At 41.8% G+C, this 27221-nt stretch overlaps 1 protein-coding gene across 4 annotated transcripts; it reads left to right on the top strand.

Moving 5' to 3' along the window:
- The first annotated feature begins 140 nt into the window (after nt 1-140).
- Nucleotides 141-26000, top strand: GCNA (germ cell nuclear acidic peptidase). Of its 4 annotated transcripts, XM_086390047.1 has the most exons (12): nt 141-534; nt 625-699; nt 2215-2269; nt 10233-10279; nt 10689-10725; nt 13153-13235; nt 15656-16006; nt 18986-19061; nt 22269-22413; nt 23566-23704; nt 24683-24887; nt 25184-26000. In XM_086390047.1, exons 3-12 carry the CDS (start codon nt 2223-2225, stop codon nt 25431-25433), a joined length of 1380 nt encoding a protein of 459 aa, XP_086246173.1. In that variant the 5' UTR covers nt 141-534; nt 625-699; nt 2215-2222; the 3' UTR covers nt 25434-26000. The 4 variants fall into 4 exon arrangements, with proteins under 4 accessions (XP_086246173.1, XP_086246172.1, XP_086246175.1 ...); XM_086390046.1 differs by lacking the exon at nt 141-534 and having other exon boundaries at nt 574-699; XM_086390049.1 differs by lacking the exon at nt 141-534 and having other exon boundaries at nt 654-699; nt 11436-13235.
- The last annotated feature ends 1221 nt before the right edge of the window (nt 26001-27221 follow it).

Here is a 27221-nt window from a genome sequence, read left to right on the forward strand (position 1 = left end):
TTATCTAGGGGTTTGGCCCCCGTGCCCCCCGCCCCCATCCCCCCCCCCCGCGGGCCCCCCTCCGGTGCCTCCCGCCCCCACGGGCCCCCGCGCCTCCCGCCCCCGCGCCCCCCCCACCCGCGCCTCCCGCCCCCGCACCCCCCCCACACCTCACGCCCCCCGCCCCTGCACTCCCACGCCCGTGCCCCTGTGCCCACGCCTGCGCCCCTGTGCCCACACCTGTGCCCCCACCCCCACGCCCCTATTCCTCAACTTCATGCGTGATTGAGGGAGGCAAAGGAACCTAGAGGCATGGGCAATTCAAGCAAGAAACAGGGCTCGCTTATTCAAATCCTTGCAAATGATGAAACTTCCGGAGGATTTGGCTCGGTTTTTCCCTGTCGCCCCCCAAAATGAAGGATCGCTAAACTACGTTCTCTGTGTGAAATGGCGCATTCACTGTAGAAGTAATGCACGTGATTCCGGAAGCACTGTTCCAGGGCGCCAAATTCATAACCGCAAAAATTTGAATCTGCCTGGTGAACACACTGATAGGTGGGTATAGGGAGGGCGGGAATACGTCAGTTCCTACCAATTGCTGAGCCCGGGCTCTATAAAAGGGCTTGCGCTTGGCGTTTGTTACAGTTGCTCGGGACCTTGCACGCCATCCACTTGTCTGAGGAGAGCAGCGATTGACTAGGCCAGAGGCTGCAGAAGCAGGTAGGTGAACCGAGGGTACCAAAGCGAGAGCAAATCTTGAAACTTGTTGCGGTTGAGCAGACTTCATTAAAGTGAGGACCACCATAAGCCCTGGACACTGATTGTCCGTGAATCTTGAGACTGAGATTTTGGCAAAATATTTTGCCTGTTTGCACCTAATGCTTTTGGAAGAAGGAATTTTTGTGCATGTATTAGTAATATTAACTCCGCTAAAGATGGGGGATGGGCAAGCAGATATACCAGTTTGGGGCATAAGGAAATAGAGGCCTGGGAGGTGGCATGCAACTGCAGCAGGGTGGAAGGCTGACTGGATGGAGGTTGGAGTATGGAGGTAGGGGCGGGTGGAGGCTGGGTAGGGGTGCATGTGCGTTCCTGGGGGGAGGGTGGGGGAGGGGTGGGGTGGGGTGGGGGAGGGGTGGGGTGGGGTGGGGGAGGTGTGGGGTGAGGTTTGGGAGGGAGGCAGGGGCGTCGATGCCTGATCAGCTAGGGGTGAGAGGCAAGTGTGGGAGGGGGTAATGGAGGAATCGAGGCCCAACTGGTGCAAGACTTAGTGCGGGCACTGGGAGGTGAGATGGGGGAGGGGTCTAGGTCCCTGGGGAAGAGGAGGTGGGAGTCGAGGCCTGATTGGTGCAAGGCTGGCTCCAGGCAGCAGCAGGAGAAAGGTCTAGACCTGTTTGTGAAGGATCTCCTGAGGAGAAGAGGCAGAAACAAGGTGAGTGGAAGTGTGCGTGAGGGGTGGTGGAGGTGTCGAGGTCTTACTGGTTCAAGACTGGAGGGAGGAGGAGTGTAGGCTTGATTGGTGCAAAGGTGGCGGGAGGGGGAGGCAAAGGACGGGGAGAGGAGGCACTATGTTGAGTATGATGGTGAACAGAGGGGTTCGAGGCCTGATGAGTGCAAGACTGGCTGAGGGAGAAGGTGACAGTAGGAAGATGGAGGTGTGGGGGGAGGGTGACCTGATCCTCTGGGAGGAGGGGGTTGGGGAATTTGTGAGTTGGATTGAGGTGTGTGGGCATGTGTGGCCTGGTCTGTGTAAGTCTAGCTCTGAGCAGAAGTAGGGAGGTGGTAAAGGTGGGGTGTGAAAGCCTGATGGAAGACTTTCTTGGGGTGTGAGGTAGAAGTAGGTGAAACAAAGATGTGGGAAGAGGGGAGAGGGTGGTGATGTGTGTGTGGGTTAGGAATACATTTAAGGGTGAAAGAGCATTGGGCCAGGGACCAAATAGCGCATGCTAAAGCCATATAACAGAGAGAAAATTGATCTGGAGGCTGATGAATGAGTGCTCTCGCCTATTTCTGTAATAGGTGGCGGTTGATGTGACATAACATCAGGAGCCCCCATGTGCTTTGGACGTTCTGACTGACCTTGGTGGGGCAAGGTGGGAGAAAGGTCGACAATAAACAAATTTAAATACTTCTTATTTCATGGAGTGAAGTTTTGGTTTTAAGTTACAGTGAAGAAGCTGCTTAAAGGCAAATGCAGAGTGTAGAAACATCTAATTAGTTTTGGTTTCTTAACAGATGTGGACATGTCCAAAGAAGGGGTTGACGGTTTGAAGACCAAGGATGATAAATGGTGAGATTTGAAAAAATTGTTTTCAAACCGATTTTCTTAAAAAGTATACATTTATGTCATTTAGAGTCTACATAATGTATAATTCGGTTAGTCATAAAATGAGAATTGTGAAAAGAGATTTTAGAATCATGGGAGTCCAGCCTCCTATCCAATGCATAAACCCTCTATATAAGAGCTCTTTTAGCGGCCAGGAGTATACAACTCCATGAAGCAACTTAATGCGTTGTTGAACATAATTTCTAGAAAGCTTGTCATTCTGATGACCATCAAGTCTGTCCTTTTGTTATTCGCACCCCATTGTTCTCAGTACTCCCCTCTAGAAGTGCACAGATGAAGTATTTTTCTTCTCCGTGATAGGTATTTTAAAATAGTTGTCTCATCTCTTAAGTCTTCATTTTCCTGAAAGGTTGCTCTCTTTTTCTTCTTTCTAGGTAAGATAAACATACAGATAAGTGTATGGTGTGGAAGAAAGTAGAAACCATAGACTAGAGAGTCTAGAAATTGACCCAAATGCATATGAAAATTTAATTCATGATGGGGAAAAAAAGACATTTCAAATCAGTGGGGAAAAGATAGATTCACTGACAAATAATTTGAAGATAATTGGTTGACCATTTGGAAAACAGCAAGAATTGGATTCTTACCTCATCACTCCTTATAGCAAAATAAATTACACACGGATAAAATACTTCAAAATTAGAAGTGAAACCATTAAAAATGCTAGAAAATATAGCTGGATTTTATTTCCAATAATTTTGAAGTGAGGAATGTCTTTGTAAATTTAATATCTTAACAAAAACATAAAAATGAACGAACTGACAAAATATTTGTATTACTTATGATAAAAGTCTATCTTCCTTAGTCTACAAAGAAAAAAGTTAACAATTAGGGAGTTCCCTGGTGGCCTAGTGGTTAGGATTCTAGGCTTTCACTGGTGGCCTGGGTTCATTCCCTGACTGGGGAACTGAGATCTCACAAGCCATGTGGCATGGCCAAAAAATAAATAAATAAAAGCAACAATTAAAAGGTGAACAAAGAGAAAATGGGCAAAAGTTTTAGAAGGTAGTTATCTGGGAAAAAATACAAATGGCCTATAGTCATTAAAATTTATTCGAATTTTAATTTTATTATTTAAAGAAATTTTAAACAAGTTACCATTTTTCATATATCAGATTAACAAAGATTTAAAAAATTTTGATAATACCCAGTGTTGGCAAATCCATAGGGAAATTTCATGCGGTCATGGTGGGACTGTAAATTGGTACAACCTTTTTGGAGTGCAGTCTGGCAATATGAAAATTTTAAATGTCCATGTCCTTTGAGCCAGTAATTCAACTACAAGGACTTTTTCTTTTTAAAAACAAGTGGTTGTTTCATACATGTTCTTTTTGTAGTTCACTCTTACTTTCTCTTGACTCCTTCCCCCTACTTCTCCCATGTCCCTTCTCCCTGTAACTCATGCTCATTGGATCACATACAAACATACACAGACTGTTTTGGTCTTTGTTCAGTTCTGTGGATGAAGGACGTATGATTAATTACTAGTGCACTGAGAAATACATACAAGCATGTTTACTGCAGCATTGTTTGTAATAACACAAATTTGGAAGGAGTTTATATATCCTAAGGGTGTACTTGAAATAAATTATGGATCATCCAAAAAAAAGTGATAAGAACTATATATGCTGATAGTAGAAGTACTAAGATCTATAAAGTCAAAAACTGTAAGCTGCAGAATAATTCATAAAGCATAATACTATTTATAAGAAAAAAGTTTTGTGCACTTGACTTGTAGGGGTATGTGCTTATGCTTGAGACAAAAACTGTAAGCTGCAGAATAATTCATAAAGCATAATACTATTTATAAGAAAAAAGTTTTGTGCACTTGACTTGTAGGGGTATGTGCTTATGCTTGAGAACTTTTCTAAAAGAATAAGAAACATGATTTATCTCTGGGAAGTGGGACTGTTGGAAGAACAGGGACAAAGTGTTTCTCTACTCCTGTGTATTTATCAGTCACAAAACTGTCTGGTAAACACTTTTTCTTGATAGCCTTTAAAATGGGGAGGATTAATAAAAGAATGCAGCAAACAAACATTTGGAAACATATCTTAAGAATTAATAGAAAGAAATGCTAATTTAAAATTATTTACTGCTTAAATTAGCAAATTTTACATATTTAGTCTTATTATAGTAATATTCCTGACACCGTAAACTAGTACGACCCTTTGGAAACAAATAAGGAAATGTACTTAGAGCTATAAAATTGGTCCTACTTTAGACTGAGTAATTTGACTTCTGGAACTCAATCCTAGAAAAATCCAATTTATGAAAGTAATTAAATGCACAAAGATGCTAGTTGCAGCATTCAACTAAAGAATCAAAGTAATGTGTGTGTGTGATCAAAAATGCACAAGGTAAAGTCCCGGCTCTCTCCATGACCCTCAGTAACATGCCCCAAATAGGGAATTCCCAGGGCACTTGGTTGTCATTAGTTCTCCCCTAAGAAGCAAGCAAGTATATTCTGCTTTATAAATCAGCCCCTTGAAAACTTGGTTAACAGGAATCACTCCTCTAGCATTTGATGAAAAATTGAGAAACCTGAATTCCTGAAGCTATAGATGCAAAGACCAGATGCTGGACTTCTGCTTGGAGATTGCTCTTGAGGCTGGACAGCAACCTGCCAGGCTGTCCACCTGCCCCCGCTGCAAGTTAGGGCCATTATGTCTCAGTATCTGGGCACTGTATTTTCATTAATGCAGGTGATATTGTTAGTTGTTTGTTTATTTTTGCTTTAGGCTGACTCTGTACTTCAGACTGTCTCATAGATGGGTGTATATAATGTAATTAATTTTTTTCATTTGGGAAAAATTTTTTTATTGATAAATCTTGAGACAGTATTGAGTAGATATTTTAAAAGGCCCCCCGTTTAAAAATTTATTTATTTTTAATTGAAGGATAGTTATAATATTGTGTTGGTTTTTGCAATACATCAGCATGAATCAGCCATAGGTATACATATGTCCCCTCCCTCTTGAGCCTCACACCCCTCTAGGTTGTCACAGAGCCTCAGTTTGAGTCCCCTGAGTCACATAGCAAATTCCCACTGGCTATCTATTTCATATTTGTTAATGTATATGTTTCCATGCTACTCTCCCCATTTGTCCCACCCTCTCCTTCCTACCCCTCCCCCCGTCCATAAGTCTGTTCTCTATGTCTGCATCTCCATTGCTGTCCTGCAAATAGGTTCATCAATACTGTCTTTCTTGATTCCATATATATGTGTTAATATATGATAATTCGTTTTTCTCTTTCTGACTTACTTCACTCTATATAATAGGCTCTGGGTTCATCCACCTCATTAGCACTGACTGAAATGTGATCCTTTTTTATGGCTGAGTAATATTCCATTGTATATACTTATCACAGCTTCTTAATCCATTCATCTGTCGATGACATCTAGGTTTGCTTCCATGTCCTAGCTATTGTAAATAGTGCTGCAATGAAAACTGGAGTACATGTGTCCTTTTCAATTTTGGTTTCCTCAGGGTATATGCCTAGTAGTGGGATTGCTGGGTCATACGGTGATTTTATTCCTAGTTTTTTTATGGAATCTCCATACTGTTTTCCATAGTGGCTGTATCAATTTACATTCCCACCAAAAGTGCAAGAGGATTCCCTCTCCAGCATTTATTGTTTGTAGATTTTTTGATGATGGCCATTCTGACCGGTGTGAGGTGATATCTCATTGTAGTTTTGATTTGTGTTTCTTGATGTTGAGCATCTTTTTGTGTGTTTACTAGCCATCTGTATGTCTTCTTTGGAGAAATGTCTGTTTAGGTCTTTTTCCCACTCCCCTCCCCCACTTTTTGATTGGGTTGTTTGTTTTTCTGTTATTGAGTTGCATAAGCTTCTTGTATATTTTGGAAATTAATCCTTTGTTATTTCATTTGCTATTATTTTCTTCTATTCTAAGGGTTGAGTTTTCATATATGTAATTAAATTTTTAAGTGGAAAAATATTACTTAATGAGATCTAATAGACAAAAAATCCTTTAAAAATGAGGTTCAATGGGGATGTGGGTGGGAGGATGGAAAATAATGAAAGGGATCTTTGGAACCACTTTTTGAGATTCATTCATTTATTCAGCAAATATTTATTGAGTACTGACTTTGTACTTAACAGTATGAAACAGACACACTTCGAGATCCATGTACAGGTTACTGTCTGAAATGGGAGATAGATGCATATAAACAGGCAATAAATAGTATAGTGTGTAAATGCCGTGAATGGGGGAGAAGTACATGACCCTATAAGATCTTGTTTAATTTTCATAGTAGCCCTCTGAGATAAATGGTTCTTTTACAACTGAGGCCCAGGTTTGATTTACAGAAATCTAGGTGAGCGGTAATGATGGTTTAGAGTAGGGTAGGGTGGTGATGGTGAAGTTGGAGAGATTTGGATAAGTATAGAATATATTATCGTTCAGTTCAGAGACTTTCCCCACATCTTAACATTTCTGAGGCTGGGATGCTTCATACATTTGATAGCATGTCATCATTTGATAGTGTTTTTTCCTTTCTTAGAGGTACATATAATAATGTATTAGATTAGATGAAATACACTCTAGAAGTAGAGCCAACAGGTCTTGCTGATGGATTGGATATGAGAGCTAAGAGAGCAAAATCAAGGATGACTCCTAAATTTTTGGTTTGTATTACTGGTTTAATGGTAGTGCCATTACCTGAGATGAGTAAAACTGTAAAGGAACAGAATGGAAGGACAGAATTAAAAAAAAAAAATCTGTGTTGGCCATGTCACACTTTAAATACTTAGTAAATATCCAAGATATCACATAGATAGGTGGAGTTCAGTGGAGAGTTCAAGGCTAGAAATATAAGACTGGAGGACATGGGGTCTAGGGATAGTAGAATGAATGACCCAGGAGAGGGGTCAGTCCTGCAGCACAGCATGGAAGATGGCAGGAAGCAATTCCTTGAGAAGGCTGCAGGGGAGAGATCCAAAGAATAAGGGAGGGTATGGCCTTAGATAGTGGAGGGGACACTGTGGTCCTTGTTAAGGCAGAGTCGGTTATAGTTACAGACAGGTCAGTAGATTTGTTGGTGGGAGGATGAGGGTGTTCCTGCGTGATTACCTCTTATTTTCCCAGTGATTTATGGGACAAGGTTGTTGAGGTTTTGGCACTCTGACGGCAGAAATGCTACTGAGATACATAATACAAAGAGTAGGGGACTGGTTTTCACTGAGCAATCAAAGCCTAATTCATACTCTCTGGTGCTCACTGAGTAGTTTTTGTTTTTTTGTTTTTAAGCACAAGATTCTTTGTTTTGTTAATGACTACCACACAATAAGCATGCAGAAATCCCATATTGTAAAAATTGCCCTGTTAGACTCACTTTAAAAATAATTGGATCAGAAAAGCAAATGGGTCACCTAGTGGGCTGGCTATTATAGATGCTAAATAAATGGCTGAATCAATGAATGAATGAACCATAGATGTACCCATCCTTTTTAATTATTCCATATTTGTTCAGAAATTACCAATAGAATACAGGCCCATGTTAAAAATAAACAATACAGAAACATCTAAAGTAAAAAGTGAGAGTCAACCTCACATGTACACACTCTCTCATTCTTTTGAAGTAATAATTACTAATAACTTGATATTTATTCTTTTATATCTTTTTCTGTAGTTATAGAAAAGCATAATCTGTGTGGTTTATGGCTTCAGTTTTAAAGGGAAGATCTCTGGGTACTTAAAAGTTTTCAAGGGCTTTTATTTGATGTATCTTCAAAGCTTTCTAATATAATTTCTTAGTCCTTCCATGGTAGAGTTCTGGGTAAGCCAAATGGCTTTTCTTAGGTGCATATATTTTCTAATATGCACCTAGTGACATGAGTCTTGAAACACTTTCTAGGGACTTGTACTCCTGGTCATAAATTTTACTGAAAAGGGTACTACATTCTGCTTTTTTGACCACCTATTTCTTCCTTAGTGCTGTCCTCAGACCTTTTTACTTTTCCTGTTGGTTACCTGCCAACCCAGAATTCGATGTTTTCTCTTTGGGGATTAGAGTGGAACTCTGTTGTATAACTTTTTGTGTCCTGTTTCTGATCCCTGATTCCTTTTGTTTGACCTCTAAAGAAAATGCACATGTGTGTGTGTAACACAGAAGTGTGTGAAAAGATAGATGATGTATGAATCACATTTTAGTTTATATGTAGTGATGTATATTGATAATAGATTTCATATAACCAAAGTCACGTTTTGACCCATACCTAGGAAATCAAGAGATTTCATTCTTGATTGAACAAAAATGACCTGAAGCCTACTATTGAATAAGTCCAGTGTACAATGACCAATAAATGAATAGAAAACTTAATCAAGGGGGTGAGCCAACGTGTGTGTTTAAAAGGTATATAATCAGTCCAGTAATCAATCTCAAGGCCAAAATAAAAGTCTACAAGAAGTGGTTAAGGCTGATTTTTATATGTAAAACCTTATAAATATTTTGTAAAACCTAATAAATATGTAAAGGAATATAAATATACGTTAAACCTTAGAGCTATGATGCCCAATTTCTTCAGCACTTTACTTTCCTCTGTTAGCTGTATGTCACAATAGTTCATAATAAGATTACCCATGAGTAGGTCCTAAAATTGGAACCTGGCTCCAGCATGGAAGTATGGCTTTTCTGAGCTGGATTTTGAGACTCTCCAAATCATCATGAGTGGCTGATTTAGGGGCTGTCCAGTCACTTGCTATTTGGTGAGCTAAAGAACCCCCTGCTAGAATGTGCTTTGGTGTCACCTCAGATGGTACAGTTGTCCCTCAGTATCTGGGGTAGGGGGGGGATTGCTTCCAGGGCTCCTCTTGGATACCAAAATCCTTGGATGCTTAAGTCTCTTACATAAAACTGTGATAATTGCATATGTTGTATGCACATCCTCCTGTACACTTTAAATCATCTCTAGATGACTTATAATACCTACTATGATGTAAATGCTACATAAATAATTGCCATCATGTAGCATATTCAAGTTTTGCTTTTTGGAACTTGCTGGCATATTTTTTTTGAGTGTTTTCCATCTGAGGTTGACTGAATCAGCAGATGGAACCCTTCAATACAGAGGCTGACTGTAATGTGAAGCTCAAACAACCAGCCAAGCAGCCTGCTGCTAGCTGGGGTAGAATGAGTGCTAGGGCCTCTGGCAAATTGTGAAGCAGGGAAGCAATGGACCCAATGTCATGGTTCACCACAGGGAGCAGTTGCAAGTTTGAAATCACCCTGTGTTTTCTCCCCAAGAAATGCACTTCAGCATTTGTGCATTTACAAGCAGCAAAGCCCCAAAAGGTGTCCCCCTTGCTCTTTTGCCCTTTTGATTTTTAACTGTAATCTCTGCATCCTCAAGTCCTTTTCCCTGTGGTCCCTTTCTTGGAATTCACTTTCATATCTCTATTTTTATTTTTAACTTTATTTTTTACTTTTTGGCCCTACCTCATAGCATGTGGACTTAGTTCCCCAACCAGGATTTGAACTTGCTTCCCATGCATTAGAATGTGGAGTCTTAACCACTGGACCACCAGGGAAGTCCTCATATCTTTAAATAGAAATATACCACTGGGCAGAAAACAGGCTTCTCACTGATAGCTAATCATACTCAACTAACATTCTTTCCCTGACTTTGTGCAGTAGAGCACAAAGCAGCTTTGAGCAGCTCGTGGCTTCTAATTTTTCTTCTCCTCTACTACTGTGATCTTCACTTCATAAGCCCTTAAAAGCCTTTTTACATTTCAGAAACTCAGATTGGTGGTTCTTTTCAGAGATTTTTGACCTTTGGTAGCTTTCCTTTAAAACAGAATGTATGTTAGTAGCTTTCCTTTAAAACAGAACGTATGTTAGTAGCTTTCCTTTAAAACAGAACATATTTTATTTTGCAGTCCCATTATTACTGTGGACTCAAACAGTGATGAAGATCCTGACTGCTGTAAGTAGAGTCTCCTCAAAACAGTAATTAACAATCTAAAGCGTAATTTAGCCATGTCTTCATAGAGATGACTGAAATGTGATTTTGGACATTTGGTATAAGCTGTTCTAGCTTTGTTTCTTCTAGGGCTCTCTAGATTGGTGAAACAAAGTTTATTTCCCTACTGTGAGGAGCAGAGGATGTCCTCTGTGCTTCTTTTCCAATTTGCTTCCTGTCCTTTTTTTCCATTATAGATCTCTGTACTTTTATCTCCTCTCTGTCTCTCATGGGAGATGACTTAAAGAGTCCACCATAAATTTTAACCAAGTCTAATTTATGGACTTTGGTTTTAGGGAGTTAAAGACATAAGTAATCAGATTTGACCATGCTTCACATGCTTACTAATGCCCTCTTTCTTTGTCTGATTCAGATATAACTGGAGTGAAGATGAAGAACAACAACATCAGGTGGGTAGGAGAATTGGTGAAAGTTGACTTTTTTAAAGGAATAATGTTTGGGTAAGATGATTTCAGAATAAAAATCACATTTTCTCTGTGAATCCTATGTTCAGGGTTATAATGGGTGTTGGATCTCACAACTGGGTTCAAAATACTAGACTCCTTATCACTGGCCCATTATCTAATTGGTCAGTTTCTTCTTCATGTCTCTTTGAACCATCCCTTAACTTCTAGTCTCCACTACTAAGGCCTTTATCAGTTTTTACCCTTGTATTCATGCAAGAGCTTCTTAAGTGGGCTCCTCACCCTGATTTATTCCTCCTCTGATCAAGTCAGTATTCCGCTTCCAGATTAATCTCGTGAGACACTGCTTTGATCATATTAATTTTCTATTCAAATTGTCTATCTAAGGGAAATCAAATAGGTAAGCCTAGGAGTTAAAGTCCTCTGTGAATTGGCCATAACCTGTCAGCATTATCTACTACTTTTCCTATTTAGGAGTCCTCTGCTACACTACAGGGTGTTGCCCAGGTGCCAAACTATAGTGCTAAATTTACTGGAATGAATCTGAAATAACTTGTTTCCATATCAGCTCCTTGAATCCTGTAGGAATGTGAATTGGTCATTTCTGTTTCCCACACGAAGACAAAATAATGCTGTCAAGTGGGAAAATGTTTTTCTGGCTAGTTCTGATTTATCTCTGTTGATTATTTTTGCAGCATGCAAGCCACCAAGCCTGACACCAATGTGTGAAGTCAGCAGTTGCAATCAGCTGAAATTCTAGATCTGAATAATGCATTGTATAAAGCTATCTATTGGAAATGATCGGTTTTGTTATTTATATTTTTGAAGTTAGGTCTGTTGAGGTATGATTTACATACAGAAAAACTCACTCTTTTTAGGTATACAGTTTGATGAGTTGACAAACGTATATGGTATGTATATGGACTAGGTACTGTAAACCATCACCACAAAGATGCAGAATTTCCATCATTGCCATTTACATTTTGAATGGTATGTCATAGATCCTTAGAAATATCCTGATTTTCAGTATTATATGCTATAGAGCCCTTGATTGAAAATAAATTTAAGAATATCCAATTGGTTTCTTCCTGTCTCCACTAGATAGATGTTGAACAAATATGTAAAGAAAATCCATTTCGAGGTGTCTTCCTGGAGTGCCCACAGATCTTGATCCAGTTCTGGGGCCTTCTATTTGTGGGATACTGTAGGAAGGGTGGATTTGGGGAAGAAGGTGATGTGTTCAGTTTTGGGTATGCTGAGATTGAGGGGCCTACAGGCAGGGCTGATATTAAAAACATTTAACAACCAAGAGATACAGACAGGGATTAGTCAGGATGGCTGCCTGACTGGTTCAAACAGACACCACCAATAAACAGTTGGTGAGGCTGTACCTGTGTAGACTGACTAAAAATTGACCCTACCCATAGGACATCCAGGTAGGACATTGGCACTATGGAGCCAGAAGTCAGAAGCAAAGTTGGGCTGGTGGATAGATAATGTTTACCCAATCCTTAGGGATTGATTGGCTTGGCATGAAAGGGATATGGATAAAACCTGGGGACAAGCAAGGAAGGGAAATGAGTGAGAAGGAGTGGGCAAACAGGTGAGAAGAGAACCAAAATCAAATAGTGTCCCAGGAGTCAAGAATTTTAAGGATGGAATGAATGGTGAACAAGAGAACAAAGGTCTATAAACTTGGCAGCTTAAAAGTGGTGAATATGAAGGAAATGGATGAATAGATTTGTGTCTGTAACGAGGGCAGACAAGTTCTCTAGCAGCATTTTAGGTAGTTTTCTCTCTCATCATAAAGGTATATCACACTTATACACCGTGTAGGAAATAAAGGTCGTGAATTTCAGCCTTCTGGAACATGTGACCCAAATACCTGGGACAGCTGAGAATGACAGTCCCAGAGGTGTGCCCACAACACCCGCATCCTGGGTGTCACAGGGATACTGCTCACTTAGAGAGGTGGTGCTGGCTTTGGGCTGCAAAGAGTAGCACCCGGGAGAAACCTCCCCACCGAGGCTGCCTCTCTGCATCTGTGGTAGGGGGATCTCAACGTGGATAGAGAAATGGCAATTAACTAGACTTTTCCTTAATCATTTTCCCCTCACACCAAAACCATTTGAACACATACCCTCTGACAGCCCACTTCAACTCTCAATACTAGACAGATTCCTCCCTTTGAAAGGATTCAGACAGATGGAAAGGTTTGGTAGGAAGGTAGGAAAGATGGAAAATCAGGAACAATGATTGAGTAGTTCCAGAGGAGGGGAACAGAGTTACTTTGGGAAACCAACAAAATCATTTCAAAGTGATTTTGCTCACTGGAGAAAAGTATAATAGAAAATGCAATGAAAAGAAGAATGTTGCTTTCATGCTTTTGTTTTTCTCTGTCCGGTCACTCAGCTACGTGGTGATTGACTCAAACTCTGATAATGAATACATCCCTGTGAGAAAGAAACCTAAGATACGTGAAATGAGACGCAAAGGCAAGTATACTACTAACTTAGAGAAAGAGCTGTGCAGTGCAGCCTCACCACACACAGTCATCTCAGGATGAGAGTTGGCAAACATTCTGTTTTGAATCATTCCGTAGTGAGTGCCACTGTTTTTCCTTCCTATGTGCTGGATGTGGATATGGCTGGGTCCCCTGCACTCCCTGGTTAATTTCCTAACAGAGCAGCAGCTGTTCCTGCTACCATAGAACCCAGGCATCACCCTCTGTAGGGTTCTTACCTACTCAGCATTATGTTGCAGGAGCAGAGGAATTTAGGAACTCACCCTGAGCAACATGAATGTTGCGCTGCTCTTCTGCCTTCCACTCTTCATCTCTGTGTGTGGATGACAGGGAGGAGGAAGGGATGCATTCTTTCCAGTCTGATGGAGATCAGGATGTGTGAAGCTTACAGGCTAGCTGGCGGTGATTTCTCAGGGGTACACTTGTTTTCTCTGTCTAGCTGTTTGTCTTTGCCTTTTGCTACCCTCTTTATATTTTCTAGAGAGTCCTGTTTTTCTTAGTGTGTATTTGCCATAACAGATCCTTGCCTCTGAATTCAGAGGCCCTCATCACCTTCAGGAGGTATGGAGTTTTACTTGCAATTCAGAACCTGTTCAGTGGGTTTGAGACATAGGAAGACTAGGAGCTTCTTAAACCTTTGGGATAGTATTTTACTGATCTCCGTTTGCTTAGGACCTGACATAGGGCAAGAGACACAGGCACCTGCTTAAAGTACTGGCACCCTTAAAAATTCTGGCTGCTACTTTGGTAACTACCCCCTGAGATAGCATTGGCCAGATTCTGCTAGTTAACCTGGGATATCAGAGCAGGGAAAGGATAGGTGGCTTGGAACCCTCATCTCCTACTGTTTCATCACCTGTCCCATCTGATTTCTTTTTTCCCCTCCTCTCTAGCTCTGAGTGGATTGCCTGAATAGGGCGGAGGTCCAGGTGCAGAGTAGGGGGTGTAATATGACAAGCTTCTGCAATGTACACAGAGCCCCAGGGGACGTAGCTTTAGCGTAGGGGCCTGAATGACAAAGCCAAAGTCAGTTGCTGACTCCTTTAATCAGAAGATCCATAAATCGGGTTGATTTACAATATTTTGTCAGTTTCAGGTGTGTTAGTTACATAGCAAAGTGATTAGGTTACGCACACACATATATTCCTTTTTTCTATTATTTTCCATTTTAGTTTATTACAAGACATTGAATGTAATTCCCTGTGCTATACAGTAGGTCTTTGTTGGTTATCCATTTTACACATTGTAATGTGTATATGTTAATGCCAAACTCCTAAATTATCTTTCGTCCCTCGCCTACCTCTTTCCCCTTTTGTAACCAGAAGTTTGTTTTCTAGGTCTGTGAGTGTTTCTGTTTTATAAATTTGTTCATTTTTGTCCCTACTTTTTAGATTTTAAGTTGCATGTGGGAAATCTTTAAATCTTTTAGGAAGGATGACTTTTTTCCGATAGGAATACCCACTGCTTTTTCCTTCCTTACTGCATATCTGCAGTTCTTTTTTTTAAGTTCTTTGATAATTTAAATCATAGATGAAACTCAAAATATATTATCCCAAATATGGAATTTTAGGATAAAGAGTTTTTGCACCATAAATACATTTTTATAACTTGTCTGTGCTGTGATTTATATTTTTTACATCCAGAATCATAGAAATCTAGATGCTGAACTCTTGAGCAGAACCCAGACAGCTTGTGTCTTAGGCATACTGCCCCTTGTTTCTAGATGAATGGATGGGTCCTCCGTGAGGCTGGGGACCATCCCAGTGTTCCCAGGGCCTTTTGGTGCTGGCATAGAACTTCTCTCCTCATTTTCACATCAGTGTTTCTGAGAGCTTTGGACTTATGGACTAGTTTAAGAAAGAAATTTTAGGGGATAACAAAGGATTGCCAATTTTTAATTTGTCTCATGATGGAAATAAACTCCAACTATCATCTGTCAGCATAATTTCATAAAATAAAGAGCACCAAAAGTTTAATGACGACATAATCTCAAAATAAAGTACAGTCCTTTAAGTTACAGAAACCAGGCTTAATTTGCAGGGAGAACCCACTTTATTATTCTCATTTCTTTTTTTTTTTTTTTTTTTTTTGCTTTGGCCCAGTGAAAATATACCAAGTTTCAGACCTGTGGGAACCCCTGAGCACCTCCATGGTGCTACTCAGAGAATGTGATTTGAAAATTGCCTCTGGGTTTGAATTGCTATTTTATCTGTCACTGTTCTCAGTAAAATAAAGTAGCAGAGGGAAAACAGTCTAAAATAACTGATTCTTAACTATGATTCATTATACCACAGTTCCTGGCTTGTTTAATTTGTGCTCAATAATCTGAAGTTGAGGGGGGTGTGAGGGTGGGGGGAGTATGTTTATACATGATTGTGTTTCAAATTTCAGGTAAGAGTCAGAAAGTGTCTGATACTAAGAAGCAGCTGATCAAGGAGCCTCCAATAGTTATCAGTGATGATGATGATTTGAAGAAACCTGCGGTGATAGATAATTCGTATGATTGGGACAAAATTGTCAAAATTGAGGAAAAGGATGAGATTGTTGTCCTCCAGCACAAGTTCTCTTCTGCAGCTGGTAATCAGAGTCTTCAGAAAAATCTCTGCCAGCTGCAAAATGATGATCCTAAAGATAAACCAGAGATTTTAGACGGAAAGTTGTCAACTAATGAAGATCCTGTACCTGTGGTGGAACAACCAAGGAAAAGGAAAAATAAAACCAAAAACATAACTGTGCCACCTGGTAAGCCAATCAAACCAAGTGTGTCTGTCCCACTGACTAAGCCTAGTGCAACAAGTGTGCCAGCCAGGCTCGCTGTTCCCTTTCCCCCAGATACGTCTGTCTTGTAGAGTCTGTCTTGCTTATTAACCCTCTGCCATGTTTCAGCAGCTCTCTAGTGGCCAAGGGTGGCAGCCATCACAGTGAAAAGGCTCTTTCTGAGGAGGGGGAGGGATGGCCTTGTTGTCCTCATGCTCCCAGGCCTAATTGCCACTTTGCTGTAGGAAGCTGTAAGTCTGAGCTTCTCCTCCCTCCCAGGTTCCCAAAGTTCCCAGACTTCATCAGTAGTAAGGGCACTTACATAACTGTGTTAAGTATCTTTATGAATCTGTCCCCCTAGTCGATGGTGAGCCTTCTTTCTTTTTTCTTAGCTGCACCGTACAGCATCCAGGGTCTTAGTTACCTGACCAGGGATCAAACCCATGCCCTCTGCAGTGGAAGCACAGTGTCTTAACCACTGGACCATCAGAGAAGTCCCGATAGTGAGCCTCTTGGTGAGAGGGTTCTCACTCATCTTTTAGTCTCTCCCAAAGTCTAGCCTGGTAGTTGGCATGTAAGAGATGTTTAATAACTTTTAGATAAATCAATGAAGGGCAGGGCACTACCTCCTAAATACATGAATTTCTAGCTAGTTCAGTGTAGTCGCTCAGTCGTGTCTGACTCTTTGTGACCCCATGGACTGCAGCACGCCAGGCTTCCTGTCCATCACCAACTCCTGGAGCTTACCCCAAACTCATGTCCATCACGTCGGTGATGCCATCCAACCATCTCATCCTCTGTTGTCCCCTTCTCCTCCTGCCTTCAATCTTTCCCAGCATCAGGGTCTTTGGCAATGGTCAGATCTTCGCATCAGGTGGCCAAAGTATTGGAGCTTCAGCATCAGTCCTTCCAATGAATATTCAGGACTGATCTCCTTCAGAATGGACTGGTTGGATCTCCTTGCAGTCCATGGGACTCTCAAGAGTCTTCTCCAACACCACAGTTCAAAAGCACCAATTCTTTGGTGCTTAGCTTTCTTTATAGTCCAACTCTCACATCCATACATGACTACTGGAAAAACCATAACTTTGACTAGATGGACCTTTGTTGGCAAAGTAATGTCTCTGCTTTTTAATATGCTGTCTAAGTTGGTCATAGCTTTTCTTCCAAGGAGCAAGCGTCTTAATTTCATGGCTGCAGTCACCATCTGCAGTGATTTTGGAGCCCCAAAAAATAAAGTCTGCCACTGTTTCCCCATCTATTTGCCATGAAGTGACAGGACCAGATGCCATGATCTTAGTTTTCTGAATGTTTAGTTTTAAGCCAACTTTTTCACTCTCCTCTTTCACTTTTATCAAGAGGCTCTTTAGTTCTTCATTTTCTGCCATAAGGGTGGTGTCATCAGCATATCTGAGATATTGATGTTTCTCCTGCCAATCTTGATTCCAGCTTGTGCTTCGTCCAGCCCAGCATTTCTCATGATGTATTCTGCATATAAGTTAAATAACATGGTGACAATATACACCCTTCACGTACTCCTTGCCTGATTTGGAACCAGTTTGTTGTTCCGTGTCCAGTTCTAACTGTTGCTTCTTGACCTGCATACAGATGTCTCAGAAGGCAGGTCAGGTTGTCTGGTATTCCCATCTCTTTCAGAATTTTCCAGTGATAAATGAATTTCTAGCTGGAGCAACTAGCAGTATGGGTGCTAGACAAAGGAAGAAAATTTGGCTTGCATACTGGATAAAGGTGCTGCCTAGGATGGGAACCACCCTCCTCAAAGCAAGTGTGTGAGCTATGCCACGCCATTTCTTTTTTTTTTTTTTTTTTAAACTTTACAAATTGTATTAGTTTTGCCAAATATCAAAATGAATCCGCCACAGGTATACATGTGTTCCCCATCCTGAACCCTCCTCCCTCCTCCCTCCCCATACCATCCCTCTGGGTCGTCCCAGTGCACTAGCCCCAAGCATCCAGTATCGTGCATCGAACCTGGACTGGCAACTCATTTCATACATGATGTTATACATGTTTCAATGCCATTCTCCCAAATCTTCCCACCCTCTCCCTCTGCAACAGAGTCCATAAGACTGTTCTATACATCAGTGTCTCTTGCTATCTCGTACACAGGGTTATTGTTAGCATCTTTCTAAATTCCATATATATGTGTTAGTATACTGTATTGGTGTTTTTCTTTCTGGCTTATTTCACTCTGTATGATAGGCTCCAGTTTCATCCACCTCATTAGAACTGATTCAAATGTATTCTTTTTAATGGCTGAGTAATACTCCATTGTGTATATGTACCACAGCTTTCTTATCCATTCATCTGATGGACATCTAGGTTGCTTCCATGTCCTGGCTATTATAAACAGTGCTGCGATGAACATTGGGGTACACGTGTCTCTTTCCCTTCTGGTTTCCTCAGTGTGTATGCCCAGCAGTGGGATTGCTGGATCATAAGGCAGTTCTATTTCCAGTTTTTTAAGGAATCTCCACACTTCTCCATAGTGGCTGTACTAGTTTGCATTCCCACCAACAGTGTAAGAGGGTTCCCTTTTCTCCACACCCTCTCCAGCATTTATTGCTTGTAGACTTTTGGATCGCAGCCATTCTGACTGGTATGCCATACCATTTCTTATACTGCTTGTGCCTCTGTTGTCCCCACAATCTACCCTATGGTATATTCATGTAGCTTCATAATAGTCCTCGGTGCCTAGGATAGAATCCTGCCCCACTTACTCTGCCTGCAGCTCTGTGACTCATGTAGGTAAAACCTTTCATGCCACCTAATAGAGTAGGATGCATGCTTCAGAGAGAAGCTTTTAGTTTATCCTTTTTAGTTTTTATCAACAGTAAAATGTTACTCGGGGCTTGTCTGTGGGGGCCTCTCCTGGGTTTACCTTCCTGTTAGTTGCCAGTTGGTACCAATTTTCAGGGTATGGATGAACTATTATCTTTTCAGCTGTTAAAGAACGGAAGAAGCGTAAGCCTTCAAAGAAGAAACCCAAGACAGTGAAATCTGAAAAACTCGAGCCTGGGTATGTACTGCTCACAGTCGGTGGCTCAGGAATTGACTGCACAGTTGTCACATGCGAAGCCATTCACTGGTCACGTGGGAGGGTCTTTGAGGGGGTGAAGAGGTCTGGTGGGCAGTGTGGGACAAGTTTTACATCCCTGAATTGGGAGGATAGACTCAGCAGCAGGAGGAAGGTGGGGAGAGGAGGAACCTCTGTGCCCCCTTCTTCCCTGTCCCTAGCAGAGCTGGTGTGGGCACTCCACACAGAACCCAGCAGTTCTGGGCAGACTGGAGCTTTTACCCCCACAGCAGCTCTGGCCTCTGAGATTTCCTGTCTTTAAACTCAGATTGTTTAAATGATGTGTAGCCAAACAAGATCAATTTTTTCAGTCTAGATACAGCCCTGTGGCCACCAGTTTTCACAGAACTAAAAGGCAGTAGGAATGCTGAGAAGGCAGAATGAATGTGTTCCCATCCATTGAAATTGGGGGGAGGCAGTCAAGATTATCTTCCAGGGTTTCAGATGAACCCTTTAAAAAGTTTTTTTTTAAATTGAAGTTTAGTTGATTTACAATATCATCTCAGTTTCAGGTATACAGCATAGCAATTCAGTGTGTGTGTATTTTCAGATTCTTTCCCCTTAGATGTTATTACATAATATTGAGTATAGTCCCCTGAGTTGTATAGTAGATCCTTGTTGATTATTTATTTTATATGAACCCTTATTCTTACTACCTATATATTCTTGCTAATTTTTATATCTTAAATGTTAGGGTGAAAGGGATTGCTTGCAGTCCACTTATCGTTATTAAGCTATGTTACGTATATATTGATACTGGTATTATATTGTTATATATTATATTGATAGTGAAAACAGCAGTTTTAGAAAACAGTCATTTAGACCAAAGACATATTAATGCTCAAAGGGAGCAAAAAAAAATGCATTTCCTCACTTAGATTCCAAGAACTTCACTTTTTCTCTTAAAAATGTGATAGAGTGAACATACTTTTTTTTTTTAACTTGCATTCAGGAATAATGTATACTTCCATCTGAATTATGTTACAAAAGAAGGATTATATTTGAAGGACTGTATGTTTCTTTTTTTACCTGTATTTTAGGGCAATAAATGCATCTTAAGGGGAGAAGAAAAATGATATGTCAGGCGTGAGGGCAACAGAGAAACTGGACTTGAGTAGAGAGGCTCTCTGTTTCTGTGTTTCTCTTCAGTTTGGTGTAGCCTTTCTTAGATGGGCCCCCTTTTAGCAAAGCTTCTTGTCTGGATTCTTAGATCCATATTTAAGCTGCTTTGCTTCTAGGGACATGTGTCTTGGGGTAGGTCCCAGGTTGCTTTGCTAGAGAATGAGATGAATGAAGGAAGAAGCTGCTCCTTTGTGTCTTTGTCCTCTGCCTCATCCAAAGAAGGCTGGCCTGTATGGACTTTTCACTGTTGCCTTGCTGCTTCCTGTTTTAGTCTGTAGGCTTCCTGTTCTCAGCATTGTTCCCATGGAGGCTGCTGGCTGGTCATGGTGTCTGATGTACCCGTCTGGGGTCTTGTTGGTTCCTCTGATGTGGAGATGCTCAGCCTGCAGTAGAGCGGCATCACCACTGAAGTGAAGGCTTGCTAAGCCACAAGCTGCTTGACATGAGCACAGATACATGCAGGGGTCATGCTCTCTGCTGAGGTCTGTAGAGGGTTTAGGTTTTTATCTGCCACCTTTTCTGATGCAAATTTGCTTTCAGAGCTAAACAATTGGAGGCAGAAATGTTAGTCACCCATATCAGGTTTTGGGGTGAGAGATTCTTACTTTAGCTGCCTTTGTCTTGTCTGGTAGTTTTCCCCCACCTGTAACCCGGGCACCTCTCATAGGGTTTTATTTTGTGACTTAAGGAGTAACAAGTGTCTTGGCAAAATCTCTGTTTCAGGAGTTCTGTTAAGTCAGAAACACTTCCCTATGTTTGCTAGTGGTTTATCTTTTCAGCTCTGTGGGCTGATCTTTTTGGATTTGTGGATTGTCCAAGCCAAGATTAAAATGCTTCAGTTTAAATAAATAGCTATTACAAGTGTGTGTTTTTATGGGCTCTGCACTATTCTTCTTCCTTTTTTTTTTTTTTTTTGCACTATTCTTTGTGCATTTGAATTATGCCTTGAAAGATGGGACAGCAAAAGTGGTCTAATGGAAAGACCACGAGATTTGGGTCGGTATATTCAGTGTCTCTGAACTTTGGGTAAGTCATTTAACTTCTGAACTTTTGTTTTGTCATGTGCTAAGTGGAAATGGAAAGAATAGTAGTGGCTTCTTTAGAGGATGATGTGACGATTAAATATGATGATGTAAAAAAGAAATTCTTGGCAATTGATGAAGCACTCCACAGAGGGTGGGTCTCTGGAGAAGTGGGGGTGTGACTATTCTAGGCCATGGACAAATACATTTTGCCAAGGTATGAATGAACTATGCGAAATGTTAGTCCATGTCCTGGGAACATTTAAGTTGCTCGCTTTGGCCAGAGTGGAAATGGTAGCTGGAAATAGAGGTTGGAACCAGGTTGACCTGGGCCTTAAATGTTAGGCCACACAGAGAGGGACATCACTGGAACATGGCCTAGGAAAATTAATCTGAAGGTATATGTGTGTGGTTGGATTAGAAGAAAAAGAGCCTGTAGGTAAGGAACACAGTGGGATGTTGTAGTAGCAAGGCATAGAGAAGAGGACAGGAACTTGACCTAGGGTGATAACAACAGGGTAGAAAGGAGAGGCTGGCTGGAAAAGATGATGTGAAGCAGACAGTGATCTGTCTTTATGCCTAGTTGAATATGGGGTGAAGGAGAAAATGGATTTTAAAATGTCTCGGGTTTTCAGCCTATTGTAACAAAAGTTGGACAATTAAACACATTTAGCTGGAGACATACTCAGGTTAGTTGGTTGGAAATTTGCACTGGGCACTTGTAAATTCAAAACTAGATCTTAGGAGAGAGGTGGAGACTGCAGGTCCAGGTATGGGATCGCTCCTTTTGGGGTTGGAACCATGGGCTTCACATCTCTGACAGTGTGCGGGGAGTGAAGGCAAAAAGGCTATGAATGGAACCTTATAGGAGATGCCCTCGTAGCAGGAGCTGGAAGGAAGAGAGACCAGCGAGTCTTCTAAGTCTCTCTTGATGTGACCTGTATATATGCATTTCTTCTATTGATTTCTTTTGCTCAATAAAACTCAGCTGAATTTACTTTTGCAGGAATTCTCAGTGCAAAATACCTGGATGTTTCTTTCATGGCCTTGAAAACTTAAAGGAGTATTCTGGAAGGAATTACAAACGCAATAAGGATGAACTGATTCAGAAAATCTATGCTCTGCTTAACAGATCTGTCTTTGATCAAAAGGTAGAGTCAATGAATAAGCACCTATTGAACACTTGCTGTATGCCCAACTCTCTTGGGTGCTAGGAGATGTGCAGATGTACTAACTATATATTTCCTGCCCTTGAGAAGTGTGAGTTTAGATGGGGAGGGGAGATGAGACATGCATATGTGAAAGAAACGGAATGTTTTGTGGGTTATAGTATGTGGTCCAGACTGTTCCTACCACAGGCGATCAGCAGAGGGAGAAATCACTGAGAGCCTGAGCAGTTGGGAAATAGGATTGCCTGGAGGAACTGAGACTTGTTTTGGGTCTTGAAGGATGGTAAGGGGAGAGAACAGCAGTGGTTGGGGAGATGATAAGTGTTGAGGCTTGACTATCTGGAAGAGAGGGTTTGTGTTAAGGATACTAGGAAAGAGCTATGGCAGCTTGGGTGTTACTGAACCTCTGTTTGCTCATCTGTAAAGCAGGGGCAGTAGTAGTATACCTCCTGCCTACTGCACAGAATTACTGTTAGGCCTGGTAAGTGAATCCCCCTGAAGTACCTAGAACAAGGCCTATGATATGGTGAGCAATACATGTTAGCTGGTGTAGGCCTGGTTAATAGGGGGTCTTGGGAATCAGGTTGGACGAACTTAAATTGAAATCAGTAGGCACCACTGCTCAGGAATATGATATACCATGGAGTGGCTGCTGAAAGAAATGGTTTTGTCAGTAGCATGGGGGTGTGGACTGGATAGGAGAGAGTCTGGAGGCAGAGAGACCTGTGGTCATTAGGTTTTTCAGACTTTATTGTCTCTGGTGACAAAACTTTCTGCATGGAAAGTTCTTAGATCTTTCTAAAGGTTCCCCAACCTTTGGAGCCCTTCCTGATGACACTGATATTACATCAGATGACTCTGATGAGTGGAACCTTAAGTGTTCTGAGTTGCACGGTCTCTGTCTCCTAGCCCAGCAGAAGTGTCCTTCTTTCCTTGGCTGCCCCTGACTTTTGTCTCCATGCAAGGGAGCAGAGATTCTGCATTCATATTCTTGCAACAATCTTGTCTTTACCTGGGCTTCAGTTTACATTTTATTCTCCCCAGAATGTTAGATTTGCAAAACTCTTGAGTTGTTACTTTCTGGTCTGCTTAGAACTGCTTTTTGATTTGTTCTTGTTTGCTTTTTGTTCTCAGTTGCCGGAGAAAATCGACATTGTCTGGAATAATAAGATGCTGAGAACTGCTGGCTTATGCACCACTGGCAAGCTTCGATACCCTAAGAGAGAGCGTTTTGCTAAGATTCAGATTTCTCTGAAAGTCTGTGACTCTGCAGGTGACGGTGGGAGTAGGGTAGCTCCTCCACCGTGCTTCCTTCCCACACCTGAAGGGTTACTCTTGGGTGCTGGTGTTCTCTGGCTGCCCGTATCACAGCTTTCCCTATCACTCCTGGGTGGACAGGTCTACTGTGTGTTGCTTGGAGGACATTATTATTGGATGTCTCACCACCACTGAGAGTCTAGTTTGTCCATATTTCTGCCGGGCCTAACTTAATTTCTGCAGCTCCCCATTGCAGGCGGCAGCATCTCCATTCTCCCAATAACAAGTTCAAGGGTCCCTATATCTAGCCTATCACTGGATGTTCATAATGACTCTCCTATTATCATTCCTTCTCTGTCTTTGCCTTTGCCCAGCTATGGACCCCTATCACCTCATTTTTCTCCCTGCTCCGTGCGATTTCCTGATAGGAAACCTCAGGCTTGCCAATACCTGGAGTATGGCTTACAAGGCCTTTGTACTTTGCCCTCCTCCATTGGCTAGTCTTGTCTCTCACTATTCCACCTGTGCTTTAGCCAGACTTTCTTCATGCTGGCTTTGAAAATAGACTGCACACTTTCCTGACCCCAACCTTGGCTCACTTTTCCCACCACATCTAGAAAGGCCTTGATAATTTTGCCAGTCCAGCCAATTGTTAATTGCCCAGCTTTTCCATGGAGCTTCTCCTGACTAAACCCTACTGATGTTCTTGGAGGGTGGCGACTGGGTCTCAGCTGGATGTATTTGTAGCAGTGTCCCATAAAAAGAGCACACTGGAGCTTTTCTGAATGCACTTGCTCACCTGAGGCTCTCTGCCATTAACAAAATTGGGTTGAAGTAGGTTGAAATTTCACTTTCAGAATCCTGGGGAGATAACACTTCTTCCTGCCCACATATGCTTGTGGGTCTGGTCGGGTGGAGAGTCTAGGGGTGGTTGGGTAACAGACCAGGGGTAATTGGTTTAAGGCTCAGGATTTCTTTCCATTCCTCTCCTAAGACCGACTCCGAGACACTTTGACCCATGAGTTATGCCATGCAGCCTCCTGGCTGCTCGATGGCATCCGTGATTCTCATGGTGACATGTGGAGATATTATGCCCGAAAATCGAATATGGTGCACCCGGAGTTGCCCAAGGTCACCCGTTGCCATAACTACAAGATTAACTACAAGATTCATTACGAGTGTACTCAGTGCAAATACAGGTAAGACCCTTCTCCTTAGACTTTTCCAATTATGTTTTTACTGTGGCCTCCACATGGCTCTTCAGGAAGTACATAGCTATCTGACTTGAGGAGTAAAACTTCTCTACACCTTTCTGTGTCTTCTTTCTCCATTCTCTTCTGCTTTGAGCTGGCCTGACCATATTCCCTTCCTGGTGTCCCACTTTCTGAGATCCCACAGAAAACGTCTGGCTTTGGACCCAAGGCCAGCAGCTCTGAGAAGATGTGGAGGTACAGTAACTGATTCCTTTGCTGTGTGGTGTCTCTTTTCTCCTTAGGGTCGGGCGCTATAGCAAATCATTGGATACCTCCCGCCTCATCTGTGCCAGGTGCAAGGGCTCTCTGGTCATGTTGCCACTAACTCGGAAAGATGGAACCCCCATTAAGCCCCACGTGAGGCCATTTGCCAAATTTGTACAGGAGAATTACAGAAAAGTCAAGAGGGAGACAGAAGGGATAACTCATGGGGATGTGATGAGAAAGCTCAGCAAGGATTTTTTTGCCAAAAAACAAAGTCAGGGTATTTGAGGTTATCTGAGAATGTATTTGTGTAAGATGAGTCATCTTTGGCTTCATCTATTAGTAAGGAGTTTTAAGAAGATATATTTGATGCTGTGAAACTATGAATATTAGAATTTAAATTGTTTGAAAAACGCTTCCTGTTGTTAATGATGATTGTGCTTCACCAAGGGTTCTGTTGCTAACCATTTTGTGCTGATACTCAAGAGCCCTTTGGATCTACCTTGGGTCTTATATACTATTCTTAACATGTAGAACAAAATGTAAACTTGTAGAACGAAATGCAAAACATGTAGAACGAAATGCAAAAGAGAAATAAGTTTTTGAGAGTGGCAGGTTGAGAGAAGGAGAGACATGCTGCAAAGAGAACATGTTTTAAAGTCAGTATTTCAAAACCAAGGCTTCTGTCTGATGGAACCTGTTACACCTACATAGAAATAAGAGAAATGTGCTTCACGAGTTGAGTTGTTCTTGACATTGTATGAAGTCATCTGAAGCAATGTATTTGTTCGTAAAATAAAGAAGCCACCTAAGCAATGTAATTGTTCATGGAATAAAAATGTTTTTTGCTGTTTACTTGTTAGCAAAGTCTGTTCATTGACAACCCATGTCCAGAGCGGAACAAACCCTTGGGTCTTTTGTCCAAGACCCCTGATTTCATAAGCTTTCCAGGATGTGTCTGGAAGAACAGCCTCCACTTCGGGTTTCTCTTGGATTTTTGTGACTGCCCCTAGGCACTTAAACAACCTCCCCACTTTGGGGAGGTGTCTGGAATATAGACTGAAATCAATGTTGTACTTTTTTGTTATTTCTGCCAAAACATTACCAGGAGGTTAGTGACTTAACACAAATGTATTATCTTCCATCTCAAGTCAGAAGCCTGGTGTAGACCTCAGACCTCAAGGTGTGGGCAGGGCTGCATTCCTCTCTAGAGGCCCTGGGGGAATCAGTTTCCTTGTCTTCCCTGCGTCCAGGGGCTACTTGCATTCCTTGGTTTATGGCCCTCTTCCTCTGTCTTGAAAGCCAGCAACATCTCTTTCTCTGATTCTCTCTCCTGCCTCCCTCTTTCCCTTTTAAGGACCCTTGTGATAATATTGGGCTCACCCAGATAATCCAGGAAAATCTCGATTTCCTTTTGCCAAATAAGGTAACATACTAACACATTCACAAGTTCTAGGGATTAGAGTGTGGACATTTGGGAACTTCTTATTCGGCCTAGCCCAAACATCTGTCCTAGTCTAGCATCACTGATACTTTTTATAGGCAGGATGTGTTATTCTGTCATCTTTCCATCTTTCCTTCGTTTTACAGATGCTGAGGGTGTTCTTTCAGTGGCCACAAACTGAAGTCTTAAGCCCAAGTCTAGATGGGATTGGGTATATGCACAGGGTAGTGCGAGTTTCCCTAGCTAAATCCTTGGGTCCTTCTCCAGTCCCACCTCCAGCTATATCGGCAGTCTCAGCAAAGGCCCAGCTGGCATGTGAAACTAGATCATGGCACACTGGTGACTTCATCAGGGAGAACTAACAGTACAGTGGTTCTACCCCTGCCAAAGAAGGGTCCAACCCTTTGCTTAACTCAGTAGCCCTGTCATCTGCCTTCCTGGGGAGCCCTGATAGTTTCCTCCACTCCCACCCCAGCTATAGCTACAGGAAGGTGCTCCATGCAGCCCACACATGTGTTGTTAAGTCATTGCCCTTTTTTTTCCCCCCAATCCCCCTGCTGTTTTTCTTAGTAAAAGCCTGTGTCATCTCTAACATGAATAGCCACTACAGCCTTGTAACCTGTGATGCCATC

The sequence above is a fragment of the Bos grunniens genome, chromosome X (genome assembly GCF_055505025.1).
Source record: "Bos grunniens cultivar Pamir isolate PY7600 chromosome X, Bosgru_T2T1.0, whole genome shotgun sequence".
Taxonomy (NCBI): domain Eukaryota; kingdom Metazoa; phylum Chordata; class Mammalia; order Artiodactyla; family Bovidae; genus Bos; species Bos grunniens.

Excerpts from the sequence above, each read along its gene's own strand:
- GCNA (XM_086390047.1), top strand. The coding sequence starts at position 2,223 with ATGTCCAAAGAAGGGGTTGACGGTTTGAAGACCAAGGATGATAAATG. Across the intron at positions 19,062-22,268 it reads TCTGAAAAACTCGAGCCTGG|GAATTCTCAGTGCAAAATAC; the intron begins GTATGTACTGCT and ends TTACTTTTGCAG. Across the intron at positions 23,705-24,682 it reads GAAAGTCTGTGACTCTGCAG|ACCGACTCCGAGACACTTTG; the intron begins GTGACGGTGGGA and ends TCCTCTCCTAAG.